Source organism: Nelusetta ayraudi, unplaced genomic scaffold (genome assembly GCF_046127955.1).
Source record: "Nelusetta ayraudi isolate G7.1 ecotype Tasmania unplaced genomic scaffold, CSIRO-AGI_Nayr_v1 ptg000282l, whole genome shotgun sequence".
NCBI classification, from domain to species: domain Eukaryota; kingdom Metazoa; phylum Chordata; class Actinopteri; order Tetraodontiformes; family Monacanthidae; genus Nelusetta; species Nelusetta ayraudi.
Window position 1 is genome coordinate 110,760 of NW_027466330.1, and position 23,353 is coordinate 134,112.

General features: G+C 55.9%; 2 protein-coding genes across 2 annotated transcripts; one reads left to right on the forward strand and one right to left on the reverse strand.

Moving 5' to 3' along the window:
* Nucleotides 1-648: 648 nt before the first annotated feature.
* dnaaf9 (dynein axonemal assembly factor 9) lies at nt 649-15,417 on the forward strand. The gene is made up of 34 exons (XM_076017194.1): nt 649-848; nt 1,796-1,884; nt 2,015-2,143; nt 2,579-2,703; nt 3,598-3,694; nt 3,792-3,898; nt 4,023-4,100; nt 4,260-4,361; nt 4,781-4,836; nt 5,085-5,220; nt 5,609-5,690; nt 6,259-6,295; nt 6,492-6,576; nt 6,683-6,759; nt 6,902-6,946; nt 7,027-7,072; nt 7,263-7,380; nt 7,483-7,553; nt 7,667-7,714; nt 8,411-8,501; nt 8,593-8,696; nt 8,775-8,930; nt 9,072-9,157; nt 9,292-9,390; nt 9,907-10,027; nt 10,161-10,249; nt 10,373-10,510; nt 10,664-10,789; nt 11,180-11,217; nt 12,021-12,156; nt 12,415-12,501; nt 13,190-13,296; nt 13,398-13,472; nt 13,596-15,417. Exons 1-34 carry the CDS (start codon nt 790-792, stop codon nt 13,805-13,807), a joined length of 3,252 nt encoding a protein of 1,083 aa, XP_075873309.1. The 5' UTR covers nt 649-789; the 3' UTR covers nt 13,808-15,417.
* Nucleotides 15,418-17,390: 1,973 nt separating this feature from the next.
* Nucleotides 17,391-20,727, reverse strand: ky (kyphoscoliosis peptidase; the record flags this gene model as incomplete). Its single annotated transcript, XM_076017196.1, has 6 exons — nt 17,391-18,760; nt 18,958-19,148; nt 19,256-19,447; nt 19,699-19,816; nt 19,898-20,012; nt 20,320-20,727. Coding segments are annotated over 6 exons (2,361 nt in total), but the record flags the coding sequence as incomplete, so codon positions are not given.
* Between the last annotated feature and the right edge of the window lie 2,626 nt (nt 20,728-23,353).

Genomic DNA, 23,353 nt, shown 5'->3' on the forward strand with positions numbered 1-23,353 from the left:
TTTTTTTTTTTTTTTAAATTTGAAATTCAATTCGATGTGTGCAATGTAAAGTTATTTAAGGTATAGTATTAAGCTTTGCTTTGTTACATATTCAGGTTGATGTCAATCAGTTGATTTTCTCACACCTGAAGCCCACAGTGTCCTCGTTCTGTTGAACGTGCACAGTCTTTCCTCAGAAGCTGCTAGCTTGTTTGTTTGTTTGTCTTTTATTCTATTGCCAATTAACATGCCAAGATTTTCACAAAATGTAACTTTTTCATTGTTTACGTGATCTCATTAGGGATTCGTTTTAAAACATCAATCGCAAAAAACTCTAATGAAATGTTTGCAGAGAAGACAGAAGAAAGTCTGTGGACCGCAGGGCGAAGCGGTGCGGTGAAGGAGCAGAGATTGAAAACATTCATTCTGTCTTGCTGTCAAGTACTGTACGTAGTGATGGAGCTCCTGCTGACGTCACTGCGGGCTGAACCATCACCTGCTTCTGCAGCGAGGAAGAGGGAGCAGGGCTGTAAGAAGAACCAGAGTCCGCTCATCAAGCAACACACAAAACAAATCCACGTTATTTTTTGTTGTTTTTGCTATTCGTGACGTCAATGCATTTTTCTTAGGGCGAGATTAAATGGCGTCATTTCCGCTAACACCCCCCTGCGCTGCTGATGTGCTTCGCTCCGGTGCTCCTGCTGCTCCTGCTGCTCCTGCTGCCGGTGCGTGATGGAGGAGTCGGCCTGAAGAAGGAAAAACGAACCTTAAAGGCTCTTTTAAAACGTGACGGTCTCGCTCGGAGCAGCAATGGCCAGCCTCAGGAGACTCAGCGCGAGGCTGTCGGCGGGCGTCAGTCCGGCCGTCAGGTAACGGAAACTGCTAGCCGGAGAGGGGAGGGGGGGCTAGCCGGAGAGCTAGCCGGAGAGCTAGCCCGAGAGCTAGCAGGAGCTGACAGGCAGGACCGCTAAGAATGAGTAGCCACGGGGGTTCCTGCCATGACGTCACTGAGGACGGTCATTTGTTAGAAGTTGTGCTTGATGCTAGCAGTTAGCAGGTGTCGTGTGGCACTACGACTCAAACACGTCGGTTCGCTCCACTTCAGCGTCCTCGCTGAGATTCAATGAGGAATAAACAACACGCTGATGCCGGGGCACTGTTGATCAGACCGTGGGCAATGTTTTGTTTGCATTTCCATTTCAGTGCGGAGTCGTCCAAAACAAAACAGATTACGGTGAAGAACAAACACTGTTTAATTCACTCTGAAAACACGATTAATAGGATGGCACCGCAACTGCCGAGACCAGGGCAACTCTCACCACCACAACAGCAACAACAGCAACAGCAACAATAATGATGACGATCATTTTCTTCGATAAAAATGATTAAAATATTTGTTATAACAATAATAATAATAATAATAATAATAATAAACATAGTAATAATTGTAGTAGTAATACTACTCCTACTACTACTACTACTAATGATAAAATGAATCATTTAATAACTGATCATTAACGGTGTAACATGCCAATGAATTCATAAACTCACTTTAGATTACTTCAATGTTTCTAAATATAATTGTTATTTTAAAATGATATATATACACATGTAGTGTGTATATCTCACTGTGTGATATATATACAGTATATGTGTGTATATATCTCACTGTGTGATGTGCCACCACTGCTTCCTGCTTCAACATGGTGGGATTACTGTTGCTGTTCATTTGGGAGCTGCGAGGAGGAAACAACAGGTTTTGATCAAACACACACACATCTGCTTTGTGTTGTGTTGTGTTGTGTTGTGTTGTCAGCTGCTGTCGCCTGCGTCAGGTCCAGTCCCTGCTGCACCGGGACGGCGCCGGCGCCACCCCCAGGCCGGACGGCATCCTCTGCTCCCTAGGTGAGCGGTGACCTCTGACCTGCAGCCCTGACGGCCGTCGGCTTTGGTATAGACATGAGGTCAGACTGTGTGTGTGTGTGTGTGTGTGTGCGTGTGTGTGTGTGTGTGTGTGTGTGTGTGTGTGTGTCAGGAATGGACAGCAGCTATAACGAGGGATGCAGAGAGCTCGCTGACTACCTCTTCTACGGCCTGTATGGACGCAGCCAGCTGAATGTGGACCCGCCCCTGGAGGAGGAGTCTCCTGAGGAGATCCTGGACGGTGCGCCGCTCATCCTCTGATTCATACACACACACACACACACACACACACACACTTTCCAGTCCTTGCATCTTTACCGTGACATTGTTGTATACTTTGTTTTGTTTTTTTATACAAAAATTGCACAAAATCTTAAATCAGTGATACCTGTTATCCAGGACCATGACCAACTTTAGTTAGCTCAACTGGGTCAGGATACATAGCAACTGTAGCTTTTCTGACATCCTCACTGCGCCCCCTGTTGGTGAGCAGCAGTATCTTTCAAAAGATGTATGAACAGTTCTACGCTTTCCCACATATGTTCAATAGATGTGTTTATTTTCAACCAAACAAATGTTTTCAAATATATTGGATTGTTTTTCTTCTCCCAATTGCTTATTTTTTGCTTCTTTCCATAAATGACCTGTGACCTTTAAAACTGTGACCGCCTCCTAGACGTGATCCTGCTCATCAAGGCCGAGTGCGTGCACCTGTACTGCAACCCCACCCACTACACCCACCTGCTGCCCCACGTGTCGCACTGGAGGAACCTGCACCTCTACTGCATGACCCAAGCAGAGGTGACAACATCTGCTTCCTCCTTCCTGCACGCCTGCGCCCCCTGCTGCTGAAGAGGCACAACTGCACCGTAGGTCTGCCCCCTGCAGGCCATGGACGGTCTGTCCCTGGGTCAAAGGTCACCTACTACTCTAATGTTGGGCTGTGTGTATTTGATGTCCGGCCCCTCCAGAGCAGCGACTCACGACCCCCCCGCACTGAAAGCTCTGTCGATCTTTGTCTCTCGCTGCTCGCTTCCTCGTAGTTCCTGCATCCGTTTTGCTTCACTCCACCCCCGGCCTCCTCCGTGTACGCCTCCCGCCCAGCCCACTGCGCTGTGATTGGTCGCTGCTGAGCCACACTTCCTCAGTTTGCCGGTGCGGGAGTTGAGAGTAAACAGCAAACTTTAGGAAAAAGGCACAATTTAAACACTTACCGTGGTGAAGGCTTCAGCCTTTAGCAGCTGTTTAGCGACTAATCCAGCTCCGTAGGGATCCAGCGTGGGCGGAGCTACGGCCGCGAGGCGGACCGAAGGTCCTAGGATGTTTTTTGTGCCTTCCGAGTCCCCGGAAATATATTTTACTGTTTGTACTGACTGTGTTTTTGTTTTCTATTTTGCGAGACATTTTAATAGAGCTTAGAATGATTTGGTTCTATATATATATATATATGTGTGTGTGTACATAGATACATATATACAGTGTGTACATAGATACATATACATCATGATATTCACTCCTGATCCAAACCCTAACAGCAGTTGAGACGTTGCATTTTACATTTGCTTCTTGCACTGCTGGATCTGGAATGGAAGTTCTTGCCTACCTAACGGGTCTTAATATTTAGAACAGGAGTGTACATCACAGTATACTGTGTATCTCTGACGTCTCTCCCCTTCCTCCCCACCTGCTGTTCAGTACGAGGACGAGGAGGCGGCGGAGGAATTTAAAATCTCCAGTTTTGTGGCCATGGTGCAGGACTGCCAGCGCATCGGCGTCCCCTACTGCTCACAGGGTGAACTGTCCCGCTGCCGCCGTGCTCTGGTCTCCTGAGACCTCTACTGAGACCTCTACTGAGACCTCTACTGAGACCTTCTCTGCCTTGTTCCCAGGACACATGCAGAGGTTCGACGTGTTCATGGTGGAGAAGTGGCCCCTGATCCAGGCCTTCGCCCTGGAGGGGATCGGCAGAGGGAGCCTGTTCACCTTGAAGTACAAGGTCGGGACCGTGGCACCTCTGGGCCAGCAGGGGCCAGCAGGGGGGGGCCAGCAGGGGGGGGCCAGCAGGGGCCGCCGGAGCGCCGCCCTCCCTCGCCATAACAAACCTTTGCTGTACTTTTCAGTTGGTGGACATGAGTGAGGAGCTGTGGCAGGTCTACAACAGGCTGGACCCGGTGTCCCTGAACGCCAGCCTGACCCAGGTGACCTCCTGGGATCTCTGAATGAGCCTGAGTCTGACTTAGGCTGAGTCTGACTTAGGCTGAGTCTGAAGGCCTTCCACCTCTTTTTTGGGAGTGATGCAGGGGGAGTTGGGAATTCCTTTGTGAAATGTGTGAGGTTTCCGTCTCTTCTTCTTTCAGGACTTGGTGGCCTTTGAGAAGCAGTGGAGCAGTTTCTTCTCCAGCATGGAGCAGGAGAACCACCTGTCCATCCTGGAGCTGTCTGAAGCTGGAGCAGGAGAGGTTACTTGCTCTGTAACAAATGCATGTTCAGTTTGTCCCACTGTGGATGTGTTGGTCAGGGTTAGGGTTGGGGTTAGGGGTCGGGGTCGTGGTTAGGGGTCGGGGTTAGGGTCAGGGTCAGGGTTGCATGCCGTGGCGCCAGGTGCTGCAATGCTACTCACGTCACTTTGTCCTCAAACGTTTTCCCGCCAAATGTTGAGTCTTGTTTGGCACTTGGCGCCACCTAGTGGACCACCACATCATCTCGCTCAAGTATTCTGTTTAGAACGGCTCTCCAGCGGCTTCTCTTCAGTTAGCTGAGTAGAAGTCTTGGGACGCCGTGTATCTGAGGGAGGGAATGGAAGAAGAAAGTTTTCACACCAAGCTTTGATCCCAGTTGAGGTTCCCAGTTTGACGCAGGTGTGTTTGTCGCTCCGCAGACCTTCCGCACCTTCTTCTCCCATGGACTGACGTCCAACAGCGTCTCCGACAAGAGGTGCCCTGGCCTGTGACCCAGACCCAGACCTAGACCCGGACCCACACCTAGACCTAGACCCGGACCCGGACCTAGACCCGGACCCAGACCCGGACCCGGACCCAGACCCAGACCTAGACCCAGACCCAGACCTAGAACCAGACCTAGACCTAGACCCAGACCCAGGAAGCTACAGGTTTAAATCTGTGTGTGTGTGTGTGTGTGTGTGTGTGTGTGTGTGTGTGTGTGTGTGTGTGTGTGTGTTCCAGTAAAGCCCGCCAACCCTTTGTGTTGTTCGGGAGTCACTCCTCCTCCGACGAGCTGCACCAGTACTCCTTCCACTTTGCCTCGGAGAGCCATCAGGTGCGGAACACGGGAGTGCGCGGTTCCACGGCGCCACACATGGTGAGGAACGGCACTGCACCACAGCTGACCTGCGTGGAAAACAACACACTGGACTCTTCTTCTGTCAAGAATATCCTTCCCCCTTTTTACATGATCTCATATTATACCGTCATGATTTATAATATTAGAACAAAATGATATTGTATACATGTGTACAGGCAGGTATAGGAGTACCGTGGTAGTGGTACCGTGGTAGTGGTACCATGGTAGTAGCTAAATAAAGATCATTTGCTGCACAACTGTATAACTGTCAAGCTTCTAATCTTTGTCTTCAGCGTCTCTGAGTTGTAAAACCCCCTGGCTGCCAGAAGGGGGCGCTGCTTCTTGCTTGATGATTGTCCTCTCATTTCACCTATTGAGTATGTGACTGTGTGTGTTTGTTGGTCAGGTGGTGCAGTGCGTGGCCCCTAAAGCAGCTCTCTCCTGCTCGCGGACCTTCTTCCTGGGATCCACTCACACCCCCTACCTGGGTGAGCACCTCCTGGAGGGCAGGGTCACGAGCACCTCCTGGAGGGCAGGGTCACGAGCATCTCCTGGAGGGCAGGGTCACAAGCACCTCCTGGAGGGCAGGGTCACGAGCACCTCCTGGAGGGCAGGGTCACGAGCACCTCCTGGAGGGCAGGGTCACAAGCACCTCCTGGAGGGCAGGGTCACGAGCACCTCCTGGAGGGCAGGGTCACGAGCACCTCCTGGAGGGCAGGGTCACAAGCACCTCCTCCTGAAAGAGAGTCAATGGTCAATGTCACGGATGTCTGATAGGAGAGAGCTCCAGGATTGGGGTGGGGTGGGGGGGGCGGCATAGCGGCTGAAACCCTGCTCCCCATGGTACCCCGATGTCGGGACATCCCGAGTAAGAAGGTTGTGTTGATGGGAAGAAGGTTGCAACTGAAGGGGATTAATTGTGTCTACTGACCGTTGTGTGAAGACAACATCTCAAAAATATTTGTATGTATTATAGTTGAAGAAAATGGTACATCATGAGGTTGTGTTGACGACCAGCAGGTTGTGTTGATGTCGTCCTGTTCTCCTGTCCCTCAGGGATCCAGTCCTCTCATCCCAGGAAGTCTGCGGTCCTGTGAGTCGTTTATCAGTCATCTTTTTACCTGCACTGAAGTCCTGAAGAATCTGATCGCTCTTCCTCTGTGTGTGTGTGTGTGTGTGTGTGTGTGTGTGTGTGTGTGTGTGTGTGTGTGTGTGTGTGTGTGTGTGTGTGTGTGTGTGTGTGTGTGTGTGTGTGTGTGTGTGTGTGTGTGTGTGTGTTGTATTTCCAGACTTCTGTCTCAGATCTACTCGGCAGTGGTCCAGGCTGTCCTCTTGGGGATCCAGATCTTCTGCCGGACCGGCAGCACCACCAAGGTAGCCACGTCGGTACTGCAGTCTGGGACTTACCTGCACACACACACACACACACACACACACACACACACACACACACACACACTCATGAGTTTTGTCCCGGCAGGCTGCCGAGGTGGCTGAGCAGACCTTCCTGCTGAGCCTGGACTCTGTGGAGCTCAGCCAGCTCCGCCCCTCTCTCAGGTAGGACCAGCACCAGCACCAGCACCAGCACCAGCACCAGCACCAGCAGCAGCAGCACCAGCAGCACTCAGGTGTTTGAGCAGGTGTTGGCTGGTCTAGGTGACCTGCAACCGCAGCTCTGTTGTCCTCTTCATGTCTGCAGGTCAAACTGTGACTTCAACATCCAGGCCGTGGACAACCATGGAAGGTAAAGCTGCTGATGAAACACCTCACATGACCAGGTGAGCGCCTCCTCACCGGTCATGTGACCCTCTGTCTGGTCCTTAGGTGGATCCCTCTCGGCGCCGAGGAGAGTCGCTACACCATCAAAACGGTGCGTCTTGATTTTGTAGTTGCTCTGACTTCCTGACTGACAAGTTCACTTCCTGATTCCCGTCTCACTTCCTGTCTGACTTCCTGTTTTTACTTCCTGTATGACGGGCTTCCTGTCTAACTTCCTGTCTAACTTCCTGTCTTCCTGTCTAACTTCCTGTCTGGCTGGCTGTCTTCCTGTCCACGGCCAGGCCTCCATGGCGGTGCGTGACGTCCCCGACCTGCAGGGCGGCGCCAGCGAGCAGCCTCTGGGCTCTGTGGTTTTCTCCGAGGCCTTCGTGGACTCCAGCATCAAGGTCCAGCACTCAGGTGACAGGTCCAGTCTGGTGCCGAGGAGGAGATCAGAGCGCAGCAGGAGGACGAGCCGCTCTGATTGGCCGTCTGCTGACACTTCCTCTGTTCCTCCTGCAGATGGCAGCGTGAGCACAGACCACTGTTACACTGTCCTGACCTCCAGCGTCCCTCGCTACGCCTGCTGGCCGGTGGGTGTTCCCCCCCCCCCCCCACCTCCACTGCTGGTCCGCCCCTCCTCTTCCTCTTCTTCCTCTTCTTCCCCTCCCTGTGACGCCTTCTTCCTTTTCTTTTGTTCCAACAGCTCGAGTGTGATGTGGCCCAGTTCAAGGAGGCTCAACACCTGGCGCAGGTGCGTTGAGGGGGCGGAGACAAGATGAGTCTGAGTTGATGGTTGCTGCTGGGTGGACCTAACAGGAAGCCTCTTCCTCCTCCTCCTCCTCCTCTTCCTCCTCCTCTCCCTCCACCTCCTCCTCCTCCTCCTCTTCCTCCTCCTCTCTCCTCCTCCTCCTCTCCCTCCTCCTGCCTCCTCCCCCTCCTCCTCCTCCTCTCACCTCCTCTCCCTCCTCCTGCTTCCTGCCTCCTCCCCCTCCTCCTCCTCCTCTCACCTCCTTCCCTCCTCCTCCCCCTCCTCCCCCTCCTCCTCCTCCTCTCCCTCCTCTTCCTCCTCCTCTCTCCTCCTCCTCCTCCTCCTCCTCCTCTCACCTCCTCTCCCTCCTCCTCCTCTCCCTCCTCCTGCCTCCTCCCCCTCCTCCTCCTGCCTCCTCCTCCTCTCCCTCCTCCTGCCTCCTGCCTCCTCCCCCTCCTCCTCCTCCTCTCACCTCCTCTCCCTCCTCCTCCTCCTCTCCCTCCTCCCCCTCCTCCTCCTCCCCCTCCTCTCACCTCCTCTCCCTCCTCCTGCCTCCTGCCTCCTCCCCCTCCTCCTCCTCCTCCTCCTCCTCTTCCTCTCCCTCCTCCTGCCTCCTGCCTCCTCCCCCTCCCCCTCCTCCTCCTCCTCCTCCTCCTCCTCCTCCCCCTCTCCCTCCTCCTCCTCCTCCTCCTCCTCCAGAGGGAGGGACCCACCTGTCTGGGGAGGCCACTGAGCGGCTCTGCTGCTGCCTACCTGTCCTCAGCAGGCCACCTGTCCACGCAGGAAGAAGGTGAGCGGGGCTCCACTGGGGGGCGCTGTGCCCTCCCCTCCGCTGTGTCTGTGCTCCCTCCTTGCCTGACCCCCCCCCCGCTCTTCCCCAGGGAGGGTCACCTTCTTCTCCGAGGGGCTGCTCTTCGTCCACGCCCAGTACGGCGCAGTCACTCTGTGCGGGGAGCACGTCAGCGCCGCCCACTTCTACCAGCCGGTAAGAACGCCCCGCCCCCCCGCCCCCCCACTCCCCCGCCCCCTCCAGCACTCATGCATTATGTGACTGTGGCTGCAGGACTGTGACGGTGGTGTGGCCGCCCTGCTGGTGGAGTACGAGGCTGCGCTGCTGCCCCACCTGCCGCTGGCCCTGCGTGACCCCCAGCGCCGCCTGCTCTTCGGCCTACCGCCAGGCTCCGCCCCCTCCGCCAGCCTTGCCACCTTCTGCTCCAAGGTAGTGGGGGGCTAAGCGGGTCGAGCCGGGCCTGCACTGTTGGCTAAACCAGTAGTTTAATCATCAATGAATTGCTGGAGTTTGTGCGAGCCGAGCCTCAGCCACTCATCTCGCTGCTCGCTGCTGCCCCCTGTCTTCCAGGTGGTGCCGGTGTGGAAGAGCTCCGGGTCAGGACTCAAGCTGCAGACGCTGGAGCAGGACCAGCTGAGCTGGAGCCTGAAGAACCTGTGAGGCTCCTGATTGGTCCACACCACCTCTCTCTCTCTCTCTCTCTCTCTCTCTCTCTCTCTCTCTCTCTCTCTCTCTCCGCTGCTCACTTCCTGATGTTCCGCTCTGCTCCGCTCTGATTCGCCCCCTCCAGGCACCTCAGGATGCAGAACCTCCACGACAGCCAGGCGCCCCCGGTGGCCAAACGCAGAGGCAGCACCAAGACGTGTTGGCAGACTGCAGAGCAGGATGTGTCAGTAGAACTTCAAGAGCATCAGCTGGCTGTTGTTTGTGGATGGGTGGATGGTGGGTGGAGGGTGGGTGGAGGGTGGGTGGAGGGTGGGTGGAGGGTGGGTGGAGGGTTATTGGATATCGGCAAAAAGTCAATATCTTTTCAGGATGGATGTAAATGGACAAGGTGGTGGTGCCTGGAGCAGCAGCAGTGACGTGTGTGTGTGTGTGTGTGTGTGTGTGTGTGTGTGTGTGTGTGTGTGTGTGTGTGTGTGTGTGTGTGTGTGTGTGTGTGTGTGTGTGTTGGGGGTTCTGGAGATGTGACCCAGAAGTGTCAGCGGGCTACAAACACACCTTCAGCTTTTGAAGATTTCCAACCCAAAGCAGAACGACGGTCCTCCAGAGAGCCCGCCTCCAGAGAGCCCGCCTCCAGAGAGCCCGCCTCCAGAGGGAGCCTGTGTGTCTTCATGGTGATGACATCACAACCCAGAGACACGTATAAAACTCAAAGCTGGTTCTGGTTCTCCTCCTCCTTCAGGTTCCTGCAGCACTTTGCCCTCAGCAGTGTGAGCCAGGAGCCCATCCTGGATCAACACCTGGGGGCGCTCTTCCCCTCCACAGAGCCAGGCCAGCCAGCAAGGAGCTGCCCCAGAGACCAGGTGAGGAAGCCCTGCCCCCCTCCCCCCTCTTCCTCAAACCCCCCCCTCCTCCTACTCCCCCAGTCTTCCACCTCCTCTTCAACACACTGCAGCACAAGGCAGTGATTTATTTTCTTCTTCATCTGTCTGTCAGCTGGTCATCAACATCATCAGCGGGCTGGCAGGCAGCCACAAGGAGGCGCTGTGGAGCTCCCTGCTGAGGTCCAGGAAGGAGCTGAGGAGGTGAGGAGGAGACGATGAAGATGAGCATGAGGATGGTTAGAATGATGGTGATGATGATGATGATGATGATGGTGAAGATGATGATGATGATGATACTGATGATGAAGGTGTCTCCCCCTGCAGGTGTGTGCTGTACGCTGCAGACGGCTGTGGGACCTCCTCAGTGTCCGGCCTCCACCACCTCGTGTCGTCCCTGCTGGAGGAGCAGAGGTCCAGCGGGGAGCAGCGCCGCCTGCTGGTGCTGCTGCTGCTGCCACCGGGGTGAGACATCACACACCGGGCCGCCCGCCCTGGTGCGCCTGCTGCTGCTCCTCTGACCTCCGCTGACCTCCGCTGACCTCCGCTGACCTCTGCTGACCTCCGCTGACCTCCTCTGACCTCCGCTGACCTCCGCTGACCTCCTCTGTCCTGCAGGGACTGTGACGTTCTGGAGGTGGTCCAGGTGCTGCTGCTCCACCCCGACCCGGCCGTGCGCTCCCGGCTCACTATTGGTGCGGTGACGGCCTGCGTGGACCCGCTGGCCTCCTGCATGGAGCACAGGTGACCCTCACTCTGCTCTGGAGCGGAGAGAACGCTCACGATTCCAGAGCACACATTTTTCATACTGCCGTGGGACGCAGTGGAGATCAGTTAGGAGGACGCTGCCACTCACACACACACACACAACTGGATCATTACAAAATAGACGCCCCCTGCTGGAGGGAAATCCACCGTCTGCTTGTTGTTAGCGTGGGCTAGCTGCAGCAGCACCACCACCTAGAACCTCCCCAGAACCACCTAGACCCTCCCTAAATCCACCTAGAACCTCCCCAGAACCTCCCTAAAACCACCACGTACAACCACCAAATAGAACCACTAGAACCACCATTATTATTTTTGATTGTTGATCTGTCTGTCTGTCTGTCTGTCTGTCTGTCTGTCTTCCTGCAGGTTTGCATTCCCCAAGCTGCTGGAGCAATGCAGTCAGGGTGAGTCATGCAACTCGGTCAAGGGTCAAGGGTCAAGGGTCAAAGATCTTCACTCGTTATTAGAAAGTACAACCATTATTCTTATACATACGTATACACACATACGTCTCTGTCTGTCTCTCACTGAAGCCCCTTTCCCACTGGCCAAAACACCTGACGTAGTCCCGCTACTATCGGCATCTGGTGGCAGTGGGAAAGGCTCGCCGACCGCTCACCGACCCAAACGGCCCCGCAGGGGACCTGGCTTGAAATTGGCTGCGGTCGGCTTAAATGGAAAAGGAAGAGCCGCGGCGACACGATCACCGAGCCTTTAAGTCTGGTGTGAACGACACCAAGAAAGAGCGCAGGCCACCGCCACACTCACTGCCATGCCACTCCATCTACGCCATCTCAGCGCGATGACATCATCAAACATGCAGCGGTGAAAGCGGAGGGGGTGCGGCCTGCCGGCAGGGGTGGAGACCCCGCTGGGTTTGGCCGACGGATTGAGAGTCACGCCGCGTTAAAGAGACCCGGCGTCCACCTGCTCAGTGTAGCGGCCCAGTGGCCGATGAGGACTCTTGCTTTGGGGGCGGGGGAAAGGATGGAAGAGGGACGGCCCCTAAGGCAGTCATCAGGGAGGAACACACCCATCGACCCTCCTTTGGAGCCAATCAGATGTTTGGAGAGGCAGCGAGTGCACTGTGGGCAGACACTTCTTCCCTGCAGGATAAACACTGTGTGTGTGTGTGTGTGTGTGTGTGTGTGTGTGTGTGTGTGTGTGTGTGTGTGTGTGTGTGTGTGTGTGTGTGTGTGTGCGCCAGGGGTGGTGAGCACCGTGGTGTGGACAGGCTCCGCCTCCCTCACTCACCCTCTGGTGCAGCACATCCAGCAGCTGGTCCGCGTCGCCAACCCCACCGCTGCCTTCCTACGGGCGGAGGAGGGCGGAGCCATCAGCAGGTGGGTGGGTAGGCGTCGGCCTCGTTCTGATCACATGACACCCCCCCCCCTCCTTATCCCCACCTCTGACGCCCAACCACGGTAGTGAAGACCAAAAGAAGGATGTGGGTTGGAGTTGCTTCACATGGAGACATGGAGACCCCCTTCCTCTCACACACACACCTGCTCCTGTGTGTTTGTGTGTGTATCAGTGTGTAACACCTCTCTCTCTCTCTCTCTCTCTCTCTCTCCCCCCCCTCCCTCCCTCTCTCTCTCTAGGAGTGAGGAGGAGAACCTAATCCTGTCTGACAGCAGCTTCAATCAGCCACAGATGCTGAGAGCTCGATACCTCCTCTACCCCGGCTGGTGAGACACCCTGCTAGCCGGCTAACTGGCTACCTGGCTAACTGGCTAACTGGCTACCTGGCTAGCTGGCCTACTGGCTGACTGACTAGCTGGCTAGCTAACTGGCTGACTGGTTCACTGGCTAACTTGCTACCTGGCTAACTGGCTAATTGGCTACCTGGCTAACTTGCTAGCTGGCTAGCTGGCTAGCTAACTGGCTGACTGGCTACCTGGCTACCTGGCTACCTGGCTAACTGGCTACCTGGCTACCTGGCTAACTGGCTAACTGGCTACCTGGCTAACTTGCTACCTGGCTAACTGGCTAACTGGCTACCTGGCTAACTTGCTACCTGGCTAACTGGCTAACTGGCTAACTTGCTACCTGGCTACCTGGCTAACTGGCTACCTGGCTAACTTGCTACCTGGCTACCTGGCTAACTTGGTACCTGGCTACCTGGCTAGCTAGCTGGTTAATTGCTGTCAGAGACCCTGCAGTCCCTGAGACTCCTCCCAGTTGCTGCAGCTCTTTATGATGGACATTTAGTGATGTTGGTGTCAGTGTTTACACATTTATGATCTGCTGCCCCCCCCCACTTCACCCCCCCTCCCCCCCCTCTCCACCCCTGCTGCCAAGCAGAAGATGTGTAACACGAACACTGTGTGTGTGTGTGTGTGTGTGTGTGTGCTTGCGTGTGTGTGTGTGTCTCAGGTGTAGAGGACTCTTCCAGTGTGGGCGGGGCTCCCTGCTTCCCGTCCAGCTCCGACTGACCTTCAGCCGACCTCTGGAAAAGACGCTGTTTGTGGCTGCCTGCAGAGGTCAGACTCCTCCCCCTCCTCCTCCTCTTCCTCCCCCCCCTCCTCTTCTTCTCCTTCACCTCCTCCTCTTCCTCCTCCTGACTTTTTTTTCCATTCCACAGCCTTGAGGTCATCACTAAGCTCCGCCCCCTTCAGAGGAAACGTCTACAACCTGTGGGGCCGAGTGAAGTTCTCAGGTTTGCAATTTGTCTGTTATTTCTTTTACTGACGAATGTGACACACACACACACACACACACACACACACACACACACACACACACACACACAGTGTTTATGACCCACTGTGTTGTTGTGCAGACTCTGAGCAGCTGGTGGCGGTGAGCTACAACACAGTGAGCGGCAACCTGGGCCTGGACCTGGACCTGGACCTGGACCTGGACCTGGACCCAGGTGTCCTGGGGCCGTCCCAGCCTTACCTGACATTTGAGGGGGTGGGTGTGACCGAGGAGGCCCTGAGGGCGTGGCTCACCGTCACCGCAGGAGATCCAGCAGCACATCCACCTGAGTGAGGAGTTCCAGGGTCCTGCTAGAGGCTGGGGGGGGGGTCGCAGGACTCCGACCCTCCCCCCCCGCCCCACCTTCCATACCAACCTGCTAAGCCCTCCACCTCTGGGACCTCCTGGCCGTCCAGGGGATCTCCACAGCTCCTCCTGCTGGTCACACTCGGCCAATTAAAGGCTTCTATTTGTGGCCCTGTGGAGAGCCGTGTGACCCCCCCCAACACACACACACACACACACACACTCTCTAACGCACACACACACACACACACACTTTCTAACACACACACACTCTGTTGTCACCCAATCCGCCACCCACCTGTTATCTTGTCTGCGTGCCACGGCTGTAAACACAGGACCGGCTGTGGGCTGCAGACCCCCCCCCCCTCCCCTAACCCCCCCCCCCCCCCCCCCCAATCACACGGCTAACTTGGTCGGGCACTCTGAGGCCAATCAAAGTGCAATCAAGGCGACTTTCAGCGGCTGTGGTTACAAAACAGCAGCGCTGTTGTTGAGGTCACATGTCCACCAGAACCACCAGAACCACCAGCTGCTGCTGCTGGTTCAAAGGTCTGGTCCGTAGGGACTTTGACATTCTTTGAGATACAGTCCTGAACCTTCAGGTCCCAACCCCAGATCAGGGCCTAGCCCTGGTCCCAGACACAGTCCAGCTGCAGGTCTTCCTGGGCTCTGGGTCGTTGCTCTGGTGGACCTCCTGGTCTGCTGCAGTTACTGTGGCTTCAGCAGCAGCAGCAGCAGCGTGAAGCTTCTGTGCGTCTCCACGCCCAGGTGTGTGTTTATACACTGCTACTGCAGCACTACCGTTGCATTAGCATTAGCATTAGCATTTGCTTCCTGCAGCAGCCAGTCTAATTCAGCGTTTCAGCCCGGCTGACCACAGAGGGCGCTAAAGATCAGTCTGAGTCAGTGGAGACGCTAACGTGCTGCAGCTAGCACCTAACAGCGCTAGCACTCAGTCTGGATCAGGTCCCGGGTCAGGGAGGCGTTGCCACGGCCACGATGGCCTCTCTGTGCCTGCAGACAAACAAGTGGGTATATGTTTGTCCTCAGTCCAGAGCTCCGGTCCAGCCTGAGTCCAGCCTGAGTCCAGAGTCCAGCCTGAGTCCTGAGTCCAGCCTGAGTCCAGCCTGAGTCCTGAGTCCAGCCTGAGTCCAGAGTCCAGCCTGAGTCCAGCCTGAGTGCAGACCTTCTGCTGCTGCCTGAAACGAAGAGCTTTCAGCTCTGCTGGTCTCAGGACCAGCGAACCTCAGCAGAACAGATGAGTGTGTGAAAGTGGAGCAGCGACGACACCACAGAAAAAATCCTCTTCAACTCGTCTGAGAGCTCAGAGATGCAACCGAAGCCGCCGCCGCCCGGCTGTTGTGAGGCAACAGTTGCTGTCGTTGTTGCGTAACGCAGCGGGGACTTCATCCTGATTGACAGCAAACCTTCCAGGGTGCCACGTGATTGGTCGAGCTGCTCCTTGAAGGCCCTGGGAGGGCTGGTGGTACTAACACATGCTCTCACACATGCTCACACACACACACACACACACACACACACACACACACACACACACACACACACACACACACACACATCATGTGTCTACACTAGTCTGCATACGATGAGATGTGATGAACACTGCGACCACTCGTACTGCAGCAGCTGCTGCTGCTGCTGCTGCTGCAGCTGCTACTACTACTACTGCTACTACAACCACTCCTCTCACCTTCTGCTGGTGCACCAGAGAGGAAAGAGATCTTGTTTTTCATTTGTTGCTCTCAAACTTAGAAAAAAAAAAGTTTATATTTTTCTAAGATGACAAATTCAATTAAAAAGGTAAACAAACGTGTCGACAACACACACCAAAGGAAGCTTTTCTGACGCTTTCTAATGGGAGAAGCTGATTGGCTGAGGGACGAGGATCAGGTGACCTCCAGGTTGTGTGGTGGATTGGTTGATTCTTTATTCTCCCCCAGGGGAAATCCACAGCAGTGACAGTGAAGGTTGCAGTGTAGAGTCCCTGTTTGTTTGTTTTGTTAATGCTCCAGTGGGAGGAGACACACAGGAGGCGGGGCTTCCTGGAGGCTCCAGGGTCTCCACTGCAACACCAGCACAAACCCGGAAAGGCCTCGTCTGATTGGACACTCACCAGAAGCGACTGACGAGTCTGCCCGGCCAACCGGCGCTGTCGACGTGCTGATTGGTTGGTCGGCGCTGGAACCAATCAGCACCAGATCGGGTCAGAGGGGGAAACGTTCGGACTCGCTGAACTGTTCTGAGACGTAAAGCTTTGAGCTCTGCGTGTGGACGGAGACACAGCAGGATTAGGAAGCTGAAGATGAGCGAGCCCACGGAGCCTCTCCACAAAGCCCCGCCTCCAGTGCAGCTGCACAAGGCCCCCTGGTGGACAGGGTGTGTTGGTGACCTCGTTAATGTCAATCACTCGCTGTTCTGTAGCGGACGTCATGGAAGAAAAGAGAAAAGCTTTGGTGTGAAACTGCTCGACGATGTTTCCTGTATGATTCACGTCGGCCGTCTGAAGCAAAATAAATCATTTAACTTATTTTCATAATGAATCATTTATTGTCTTTCTTGTTGCTTAAAAGCTAAACTAACTTCAAAAGTGGCAAAACTGAGGTTCACATTGACTTCTGAAGGTGAAACTAAAACTATATATATCTAAATATATATCTAAACTATAATTTGTTTTGGTATTTTTTTTAAATTTTCCTTGAATGTTTATTACACCAACACCAGTGATAAATGTTTATACGCAGCCTCAGTCTTCTGTCTTTTCTCCATCAGCAGGTTAGTTAGCAGTCAGTCAGTTAGCAGCAGGGCTAGGCTAAGCTAACGGGCTAGGCTAGGAGGCCAGCACTGGTTGCAATCAAATGGAAGCTGGGAAAGTGTGGCAGGAATTTTAGCACTGCACGCACACACACACACACACACACACACTCACACCAGTGTGTGTGTGTGTGTGTGTGTGTGCGTGTGTGCGGCCTTGCAGTGTTGCTGGGCAGAAGCAGTCCTGTGCATGGCTAACCTCTGACATCAGCCTCTTCTCGACCCTCTGCTGCCGCCACTTTCTCCCCAGCGACTCGAGGCCCGGCCCGGCCCGGCCCACTCGCCACAGATTGAAAACACATTGGCAGGCCACGTTCACTGGGTACCGATTCCCCACTCGCCCCTCGCACTCCTCTCTCGCTGGCCCGCCACTGTAAGGCATTTCCTGACAGCCCGGTTGTGACTGTGTTCTAGTCAGTCCAGCCCAGTCCAGGAGCGCTCCAGGTCCAGTACACAACTGGTGTTGGTCCTACTCTAAAACACCATAGTTCTGGTCTAGAACACCACGGCTCTCGTCTAGAATATACAATGGTCCCAGCCTAGAACATGCAGATGTCTAGAACACCACTGTCCTGATCTAGAACACCATGGTCCTGCTCCAGAACACCAGAGTCCGGGTCCAAAATAAGAACTCCACATCAGGATGTTTTCACAGTTGAGATTTATTTCACAATCTGTTCCAGATCCAGTGCCCCACAGAAGAGCCGAGCACCGCGGTTCAGTCGGACCAGTGCAGTAGTTTTCTGGTCCTCTGGGACCCCGGGTCAGAGCGTCAGGCCCCTCCCTCTGACCTCTGCTCAATGTCAAACATCAACAGCACTGACAGGTCGGCGGACTCGCCCAGAGCCGCGGCCACCTTGATCGGACCCGGGCCGTCCCCGCTGAAGACCTCGCCTTCCCACACCCGGCTCTTGTTCATCTTCAGGTCGGTCCTGCTCGCCCCAATGACACTCACCCTCTGGGCCCCGGGGACCCGCATCCTGAAGCGGACCCAGGACCGGGGCTCCAGCAGGCCCTCGCGGGGCTCAAAGAGCACGCAGCCCCTCCCCCAGGCCGAGTAGACGGCGGGGAACGGGGGCCCCGGGCGAGCGCAGCCGTTCCTCACCACGAAGTCGCACATCGGGTCAAAGCCCCCGCCGGGCGTGCGCCGGGCGTACAGGCCCAGGCGGTAGACGCCGGCGCCGGGCAGGCTGACGCTCACCGTCACTTTGCTGTCCGTCTGCGTGCAGAAGAGCTGGCGGGCCAGAGCCGACGCCGGGCTCCGGTCCCGGCTCAGGACGACGTGCGGCTCCAAGCCGCGCTGGTTGTGGAAGGTGATGTTGCACCGGCCCTGCTGGGTGCTCAGCAGCGCCGCCGTGTGGCTGAACTTGGTCAGCCCCGCCTCCAGCGTGCGGGTGCCCGGTCCGCAGGCCGTGCTCAGGTCGGGCGGGAAGAGCTCGGGGGCGGGGCCCGGCGGCTGCGTGGCCTCGCTGTGCAGCAGGAAGTTGGCGGCGTTCCGGAACTGCAGGTCGGAGGCGTGGTGGTCCCGCACAAAGACCGAGAGGCGGTAGAAGCCCGGCAGCGGGCACAGGACGTGGCAGGTCAGGGCGGCGGGTTCTATCTGGGTGGCCAGGCACCGCTTGGCCACGGCGGCCTCCAGCTGCGGGTGGACCAGCTCGCAGAGCGCCATCAGGGGCCTGGAGGTCTTCAGCACCAGCTGGAAGACGCCCTCCTTGACCCGGGCCACCTGGCCGTCCTGGCTGCTGCTGGCCACGCCGGCGCCGCTGGCCGAGGGCTGCGGTCCCCAGGACAGGAAGGGGTTGTCGGGGATCTCCTCCCGGGCCCTGGGCTCGGGACACTCCAGCGTGAAGGAGCAGACCCAGAGCAGAGGCCCGGTCGCCGACTCGGGCCGGGCGAAGACCTTCAGGTCGTAGACGCCGCTGGCGGGCGGCAGCAGCCTCAACTTCATGCTGCGGCGGCCCACCGTCAGGAGGCCGTGGCAGGAGGACTCGCCGCCCGACTCCTTCTGCTCCGACCCCCCGGCGTGGAGCAGGTCCCGGTGCTGCCTTATCTCGTAGGTGAAGGTCACCGGCCTGGAGAAGCCCAGGGACACGTTGGCCTCGCCGTCCGCTGTGGAGGAAACAGAAGCCATCAGGTGGCATCAGTTCTAGGCAGACCCAGGACCCAGGACCCAGGGTCCAGGATCCAGGTCTTCTTTCCTTCATTCAATATATTTAACCTGATGTTTTGAAAATTTTTATTAACAATGCATCTCCACAATGTGTTGAAGCATTACAGTGAGCACATGGCACTCATCCGGGTCGGACCTGTGACGATGTGAGCGTGACGCGGCTGAATCAGCTGCAGCCCCAAGCTGAAGAAGGCCGAGGTCTTGAAGACCCCCCTCTCAAAGTCCTCCAGGCTGAGGGGAGTGTCCAACAGCTGCCACTCCCTCTCGTCTGGGAAGTGGGAGTGTACGAAGTCCTCCGGGTCGGTGAGGAAGTAGAAGTCATCGAACCTGTGTGGGTGGGGTGGGGGTGGGGGTGGGGGGGTGCAGGGACAGGAACAGAGTACCGCTAAGACCCAGCTGGCTTCAACACACGGCCGCTGAGACGTTCTCTCCACCTTCTGACGAAGCACTGGCGCTCCATGTCTACACGCCCCGCCCCCCAGCAGGCGTCCAACAGGAACCACTGTCGGCCCAGCAGCACCGCGTTCCACAGGTGGTCCGACTTCACGCCGCTCAGGCTGCGGCCCTGCCGGTAGCCGATGCCCTTGCTGTGGCCCGGCACTTCCTGGCACTCGATGCCCGCCTCCCTGCAAAACAGCCGACAGTCTGGGTGAAGAAGAAGACACCGGAACCGACCGGACCGCCCGCTTCCAACCGGCCCAGTCTAGTCCCGTCTAGATCAGACCAGTCCCGTCCAGTCCCGTCCGTGTCGGCCCAGTTCAGGCCAGTCCAGTCTGGTCCAGTTTGATCCGGTCCAATGCAGTCCAGTCGGGTCGGGTCCAGTCCAGTCCAGACTTGGTTCAGTTGTCTTCAGGACTTTGGTCCGGTCGTCCGTTACCTGCACATCTGCATGCAGAGGCTGGAGTAGCCGCAGCATACCCCTCGGCCCGACGCGATCACCTCCTCTGGGGAGCTCAGCTTCTCCGAGTGGCCCAGGTAGCCGCCCACGTCGTACTCTGGAACCAGACCAAGCCGGTCTCAGCCAACAGCCCAGCTTCCTCTACTGGAGACCGACGGTCCGCTGCCGCTGTACTCACCGATGTTGTGGCACAGCCACACCCACACGGCCCGAAGCCTCTCCAGCTCGTTCCGGGCTCCTCCCACAATGTTCCGCACGATGACCTGGACGTCATGAACCCGGTTCTCCTTCAGCTGGAACACACCAGAAGAACAGAACCATCTCAGGTGTGCCATTCTAAACTGCAGCTTCACCCTCAGTGGGCGTCGGTGTCATGGAGTGGCGTGAGCAATCTCAGCCAATCAGCTTCGAGCTTGTTGAGAACTGTTGAGGTGTGTTTTGTCAGTCGGTGTTGGATTGTGTTTGACTCACTCGATTCTCTTTGACTCGACTCTCTCTGACTCTCTTGGACTCTCTTTGACTCTCTCTGACTCGACTCACCCTGTGACTGCACAGGAAGTCTCAGCTGAGGTGACAGCAGGTTCTGTTCGGGTTCCTCACCTGCGCTCCTGCCTGGAGGACGTGCGAGTCCACCCTGCGGAACACCTCGGCGTCAGTGAACAGATCTCTTCGACACTTCCTCTTCCCGGTGGCCGTGGCCCCACGCGGCCACGCCCCCTGTCCCGGGGGTGCATCCGGCCTGGGCTGATCTTCGGCCTCGTTCCTCACGGCGCTCTTCTTCACCACGGCGACGGTTCTGGCCGCACTCTCTGACGACAGCTGCCGTTTGGCGGCGGGACGTTGATCTTCTCCGTCCACGCTCGGTTTCTGGTTCCCGCCGAGTCCGGGAGGCTCCGAGCAGACTGGGACCTCCTCCAGGTCTCCTGCTGTAGGAAGACCTGGACCCACCTGGATGACCTCATGGTGTTTGTGCCCGACCGCCGGCTGGTTCTGCCGAGGGTCCGGAACGCCCAGGGCCTTGATGTGGACGCGTCCCGTCTGGCTGTGCTCCTCCTCCTGCGGGGAGAGGTCGGCGGGGCGGGAGAAGGGGAAGGAGAACTTGGTGGTGGCGACTCCAGTCGACGTCATCCCTCAATCATGGCAACGTCCTGTGCAACGACAAGAGACGTCCTTCCTTCAGAACCTATTTTTAGCCGGAAGCTCCCGAGCGCCTGTGAGGGCCGGCTCTGCCAGACCTGCGCCCACGTAGCGGTCCAGAGGGACCGGACCGACCGGTAAGGCCTCCTGGATGAGACACTGTGCCGGGTCAGGGATGGGCTGGCAGTCACACAGCAGCTGTTCACAAGCCGGGCCAGCCCAACCCCGCCCACTGCATTTACACCTTGGTTTAAACTGCTGCTGACCTTTGACCTGCCTTCCTTCCTGGACCAACACATTGCAGCACACCAGCGCTCTATGAGCCACTTACCGGACCACAATGTTCTCCTACAGATTTTTTTCTTGGCCCGAGTCCTTTAGGGATGTTGACCAGCTGGTTCTGAGTTCTGCTCCCTGGCCGGGCTGAGGTGTTTCCACCGTGTCTCTTCTGTCTGCCCTCCCCACCGTCACAGAAGGAGGCTTTTATACACTTCCCGCCCCACCAGGGGCACCACGGCTGCCAGGACCGGCCCAGAATAACAGCACTAAAAATACTACAAAGCAGTTAAGACCAGCCAATAGAGTAAAGCCCCGAGCCCAGAGTGTGAGTGTGTGTGGCTTATAAGATGTATGTTAGGATGTGTGTGTGTGTGTGTGTGTGTGTATGTGTGGAACAATGATGATTGTGAGCCGTCGGCACGTTGAGAACGGCCGAGTGGTGGAAACATCGGGCCGTGAGGAGCACGAGGCGGTTAGGGAGAGAACACACACACACACACACACACACTGTTGTGACAAACTGGTCTTACAGGGGAAAGGTTCTGACGGCCCTGGGATTTATGATTTTCTTGTCTGTTGTTTCATTAAGCAGTGAGTTTGACTCTGAGACTCGTGTAAGATGTGAAAACTACCCAAACACAACGGGAGGTCACGTGGGAAACCCTGGGGTGTTGGAAGAAACACACACACACACTGGAACCTGAAAGCTGGCCATGCACTTGTGCTGCCCCCTACTGGCCGCTGGTGGTCACACATTCAAGTCATGGGTTGAACAGAAATGATCTTCTGCTAAGCAGCTGAAGCCTGTCCAGCTTGTGTCTGAACGCTAAGTGGCACACACACACACACACACACACACACACACACACACACACACACACACACACACACACACACACACAATAAACAAGAGCAAAGTTACTACAAAATCAGACAGTCTTTGAAGTCCCACGGTATTTTGCTCTTTATTGAAATGACTCTGAAAAAAATGGATGAAATGCAGCATTTTATGACTCACTGACAGTTTATATAATTTCTTCAAATTTGGAAAATCCAGATTACAGAGCTTAACGGGCCGTATATATGGCCCCGGGCCGTAGTTTGCCCATGCCTGTGTCCCACTGCGCCGAGGTGATGGATGTGAGAAGAAACAACAGAAGAGCTTTGTTCTCCCACTAGTGGACTCGGCTCCCCTTCCTATTTGGTGAAGGAGAAGGAAGTGCCGTCCAAGTGGCTCCGCCCCCACAGGTTTCCCTGCTGCTGTTGATGTTGGCGGCGGCCGGAGGATGTTCAGCCAGCTGACTGTGAAAGCAGGGAGTCATGGAGCCATCTGGAGCAGCTGCCAGCCTTATTAGGGGTGTGTGTGTGTGTGTGTGTGTGTGTGTGTGTGTGTGTGTGTGTGTGTGCGCAGGGCTTCTCCGGCAGCAGACGGGGAGGTGGAGATGTGGAGCACTGATATCTGCCAGTAGAATCCTGCTGCAGGCTGAAAGAGGAGCCCAGCTTTTAATCTCCAGTGTGAGAAAGTTCACAGTTCAGCCTCCAGGGGGATTAGCGGGAGGAATTAAAAAAAAAAAAAAAACTTTCAACCTGTACATCCCTAAGATTTCATTTCATATTCATTGTCTGGAACCAAAATCCCTAAAAGAGTTGGCAGCCTAGATTTGACCTTTGACCTGCCTGCCAGTTTTTCTCAAGAGGAAGTGGCTGAACTTTGGTTGCAGTTCGCCATCTGGCCACCAGGGGACACTAAATCCTAATGGATTGAGGGTTGAGATTGAGGGTTGAGGGAGGAAGTGGAATTCAATTGGCTTCCTGTAATGACATGCGAGCTCAGCGTTCTCAGAGGAACCGCTCTCTGTGTAAACGGCCCTAAGAAGTGGACAGGTTGGTTCAGCAGGTTCCATGCATGTGTGATCAGCTGATGAGCCGGTGCACCTTCTCCACCTGCGTGTCCGTGGCTGCAGGCAGGAGGAAGATCTGAGGGTCGCTGTGACTTCACACTCCTCACATCTTCCTTCTGGCCCTGGGCTGTTGTGAGACCCTGGAGAAGCTTTTTGAAAACTGGGATTAACTCCTCCAGATGAAGAAGAAGAAGAAGAAGAAGAGCTGCTGCTGCTGCTGCTGCTGCTGCTGCTGCTACTGCTGCTGCTGCTGCTGCTGTTGTTGCTGCTGTTACTGCTGCTGCTGCTGCTGTTACTGCTGCTGCTGCTGCTGCTGC

What these genes read in the sequence shown, in the direction of transcription:
- dnaaf9 (XM_076017194.1), top strand. Translation starts at nt 790, where the DNA reads ATGGCCAGCCTCAGGAGACTCAGCGCGAGGCTGTCGGCGGGCGTCAGT. An exon ending in AGCTGGAGCCTGAAGAACCT is followed by an intron (nt 9,158 to 9,291) that starts GTGAGGCTCCTG and finishes CGCCCCCTCCAG; the next exon opens with GCACCTCAGGATGCAGAACC. An exon ending in GTTTGTGGCTGCCTGCAGAG is followed by an intron (nt 13,297 to 13,397) that starts GTCAGACTCCTC and finishes TCCATTCCACAG; the next exon opens with CCTTGAGGTCATCACTAAGC.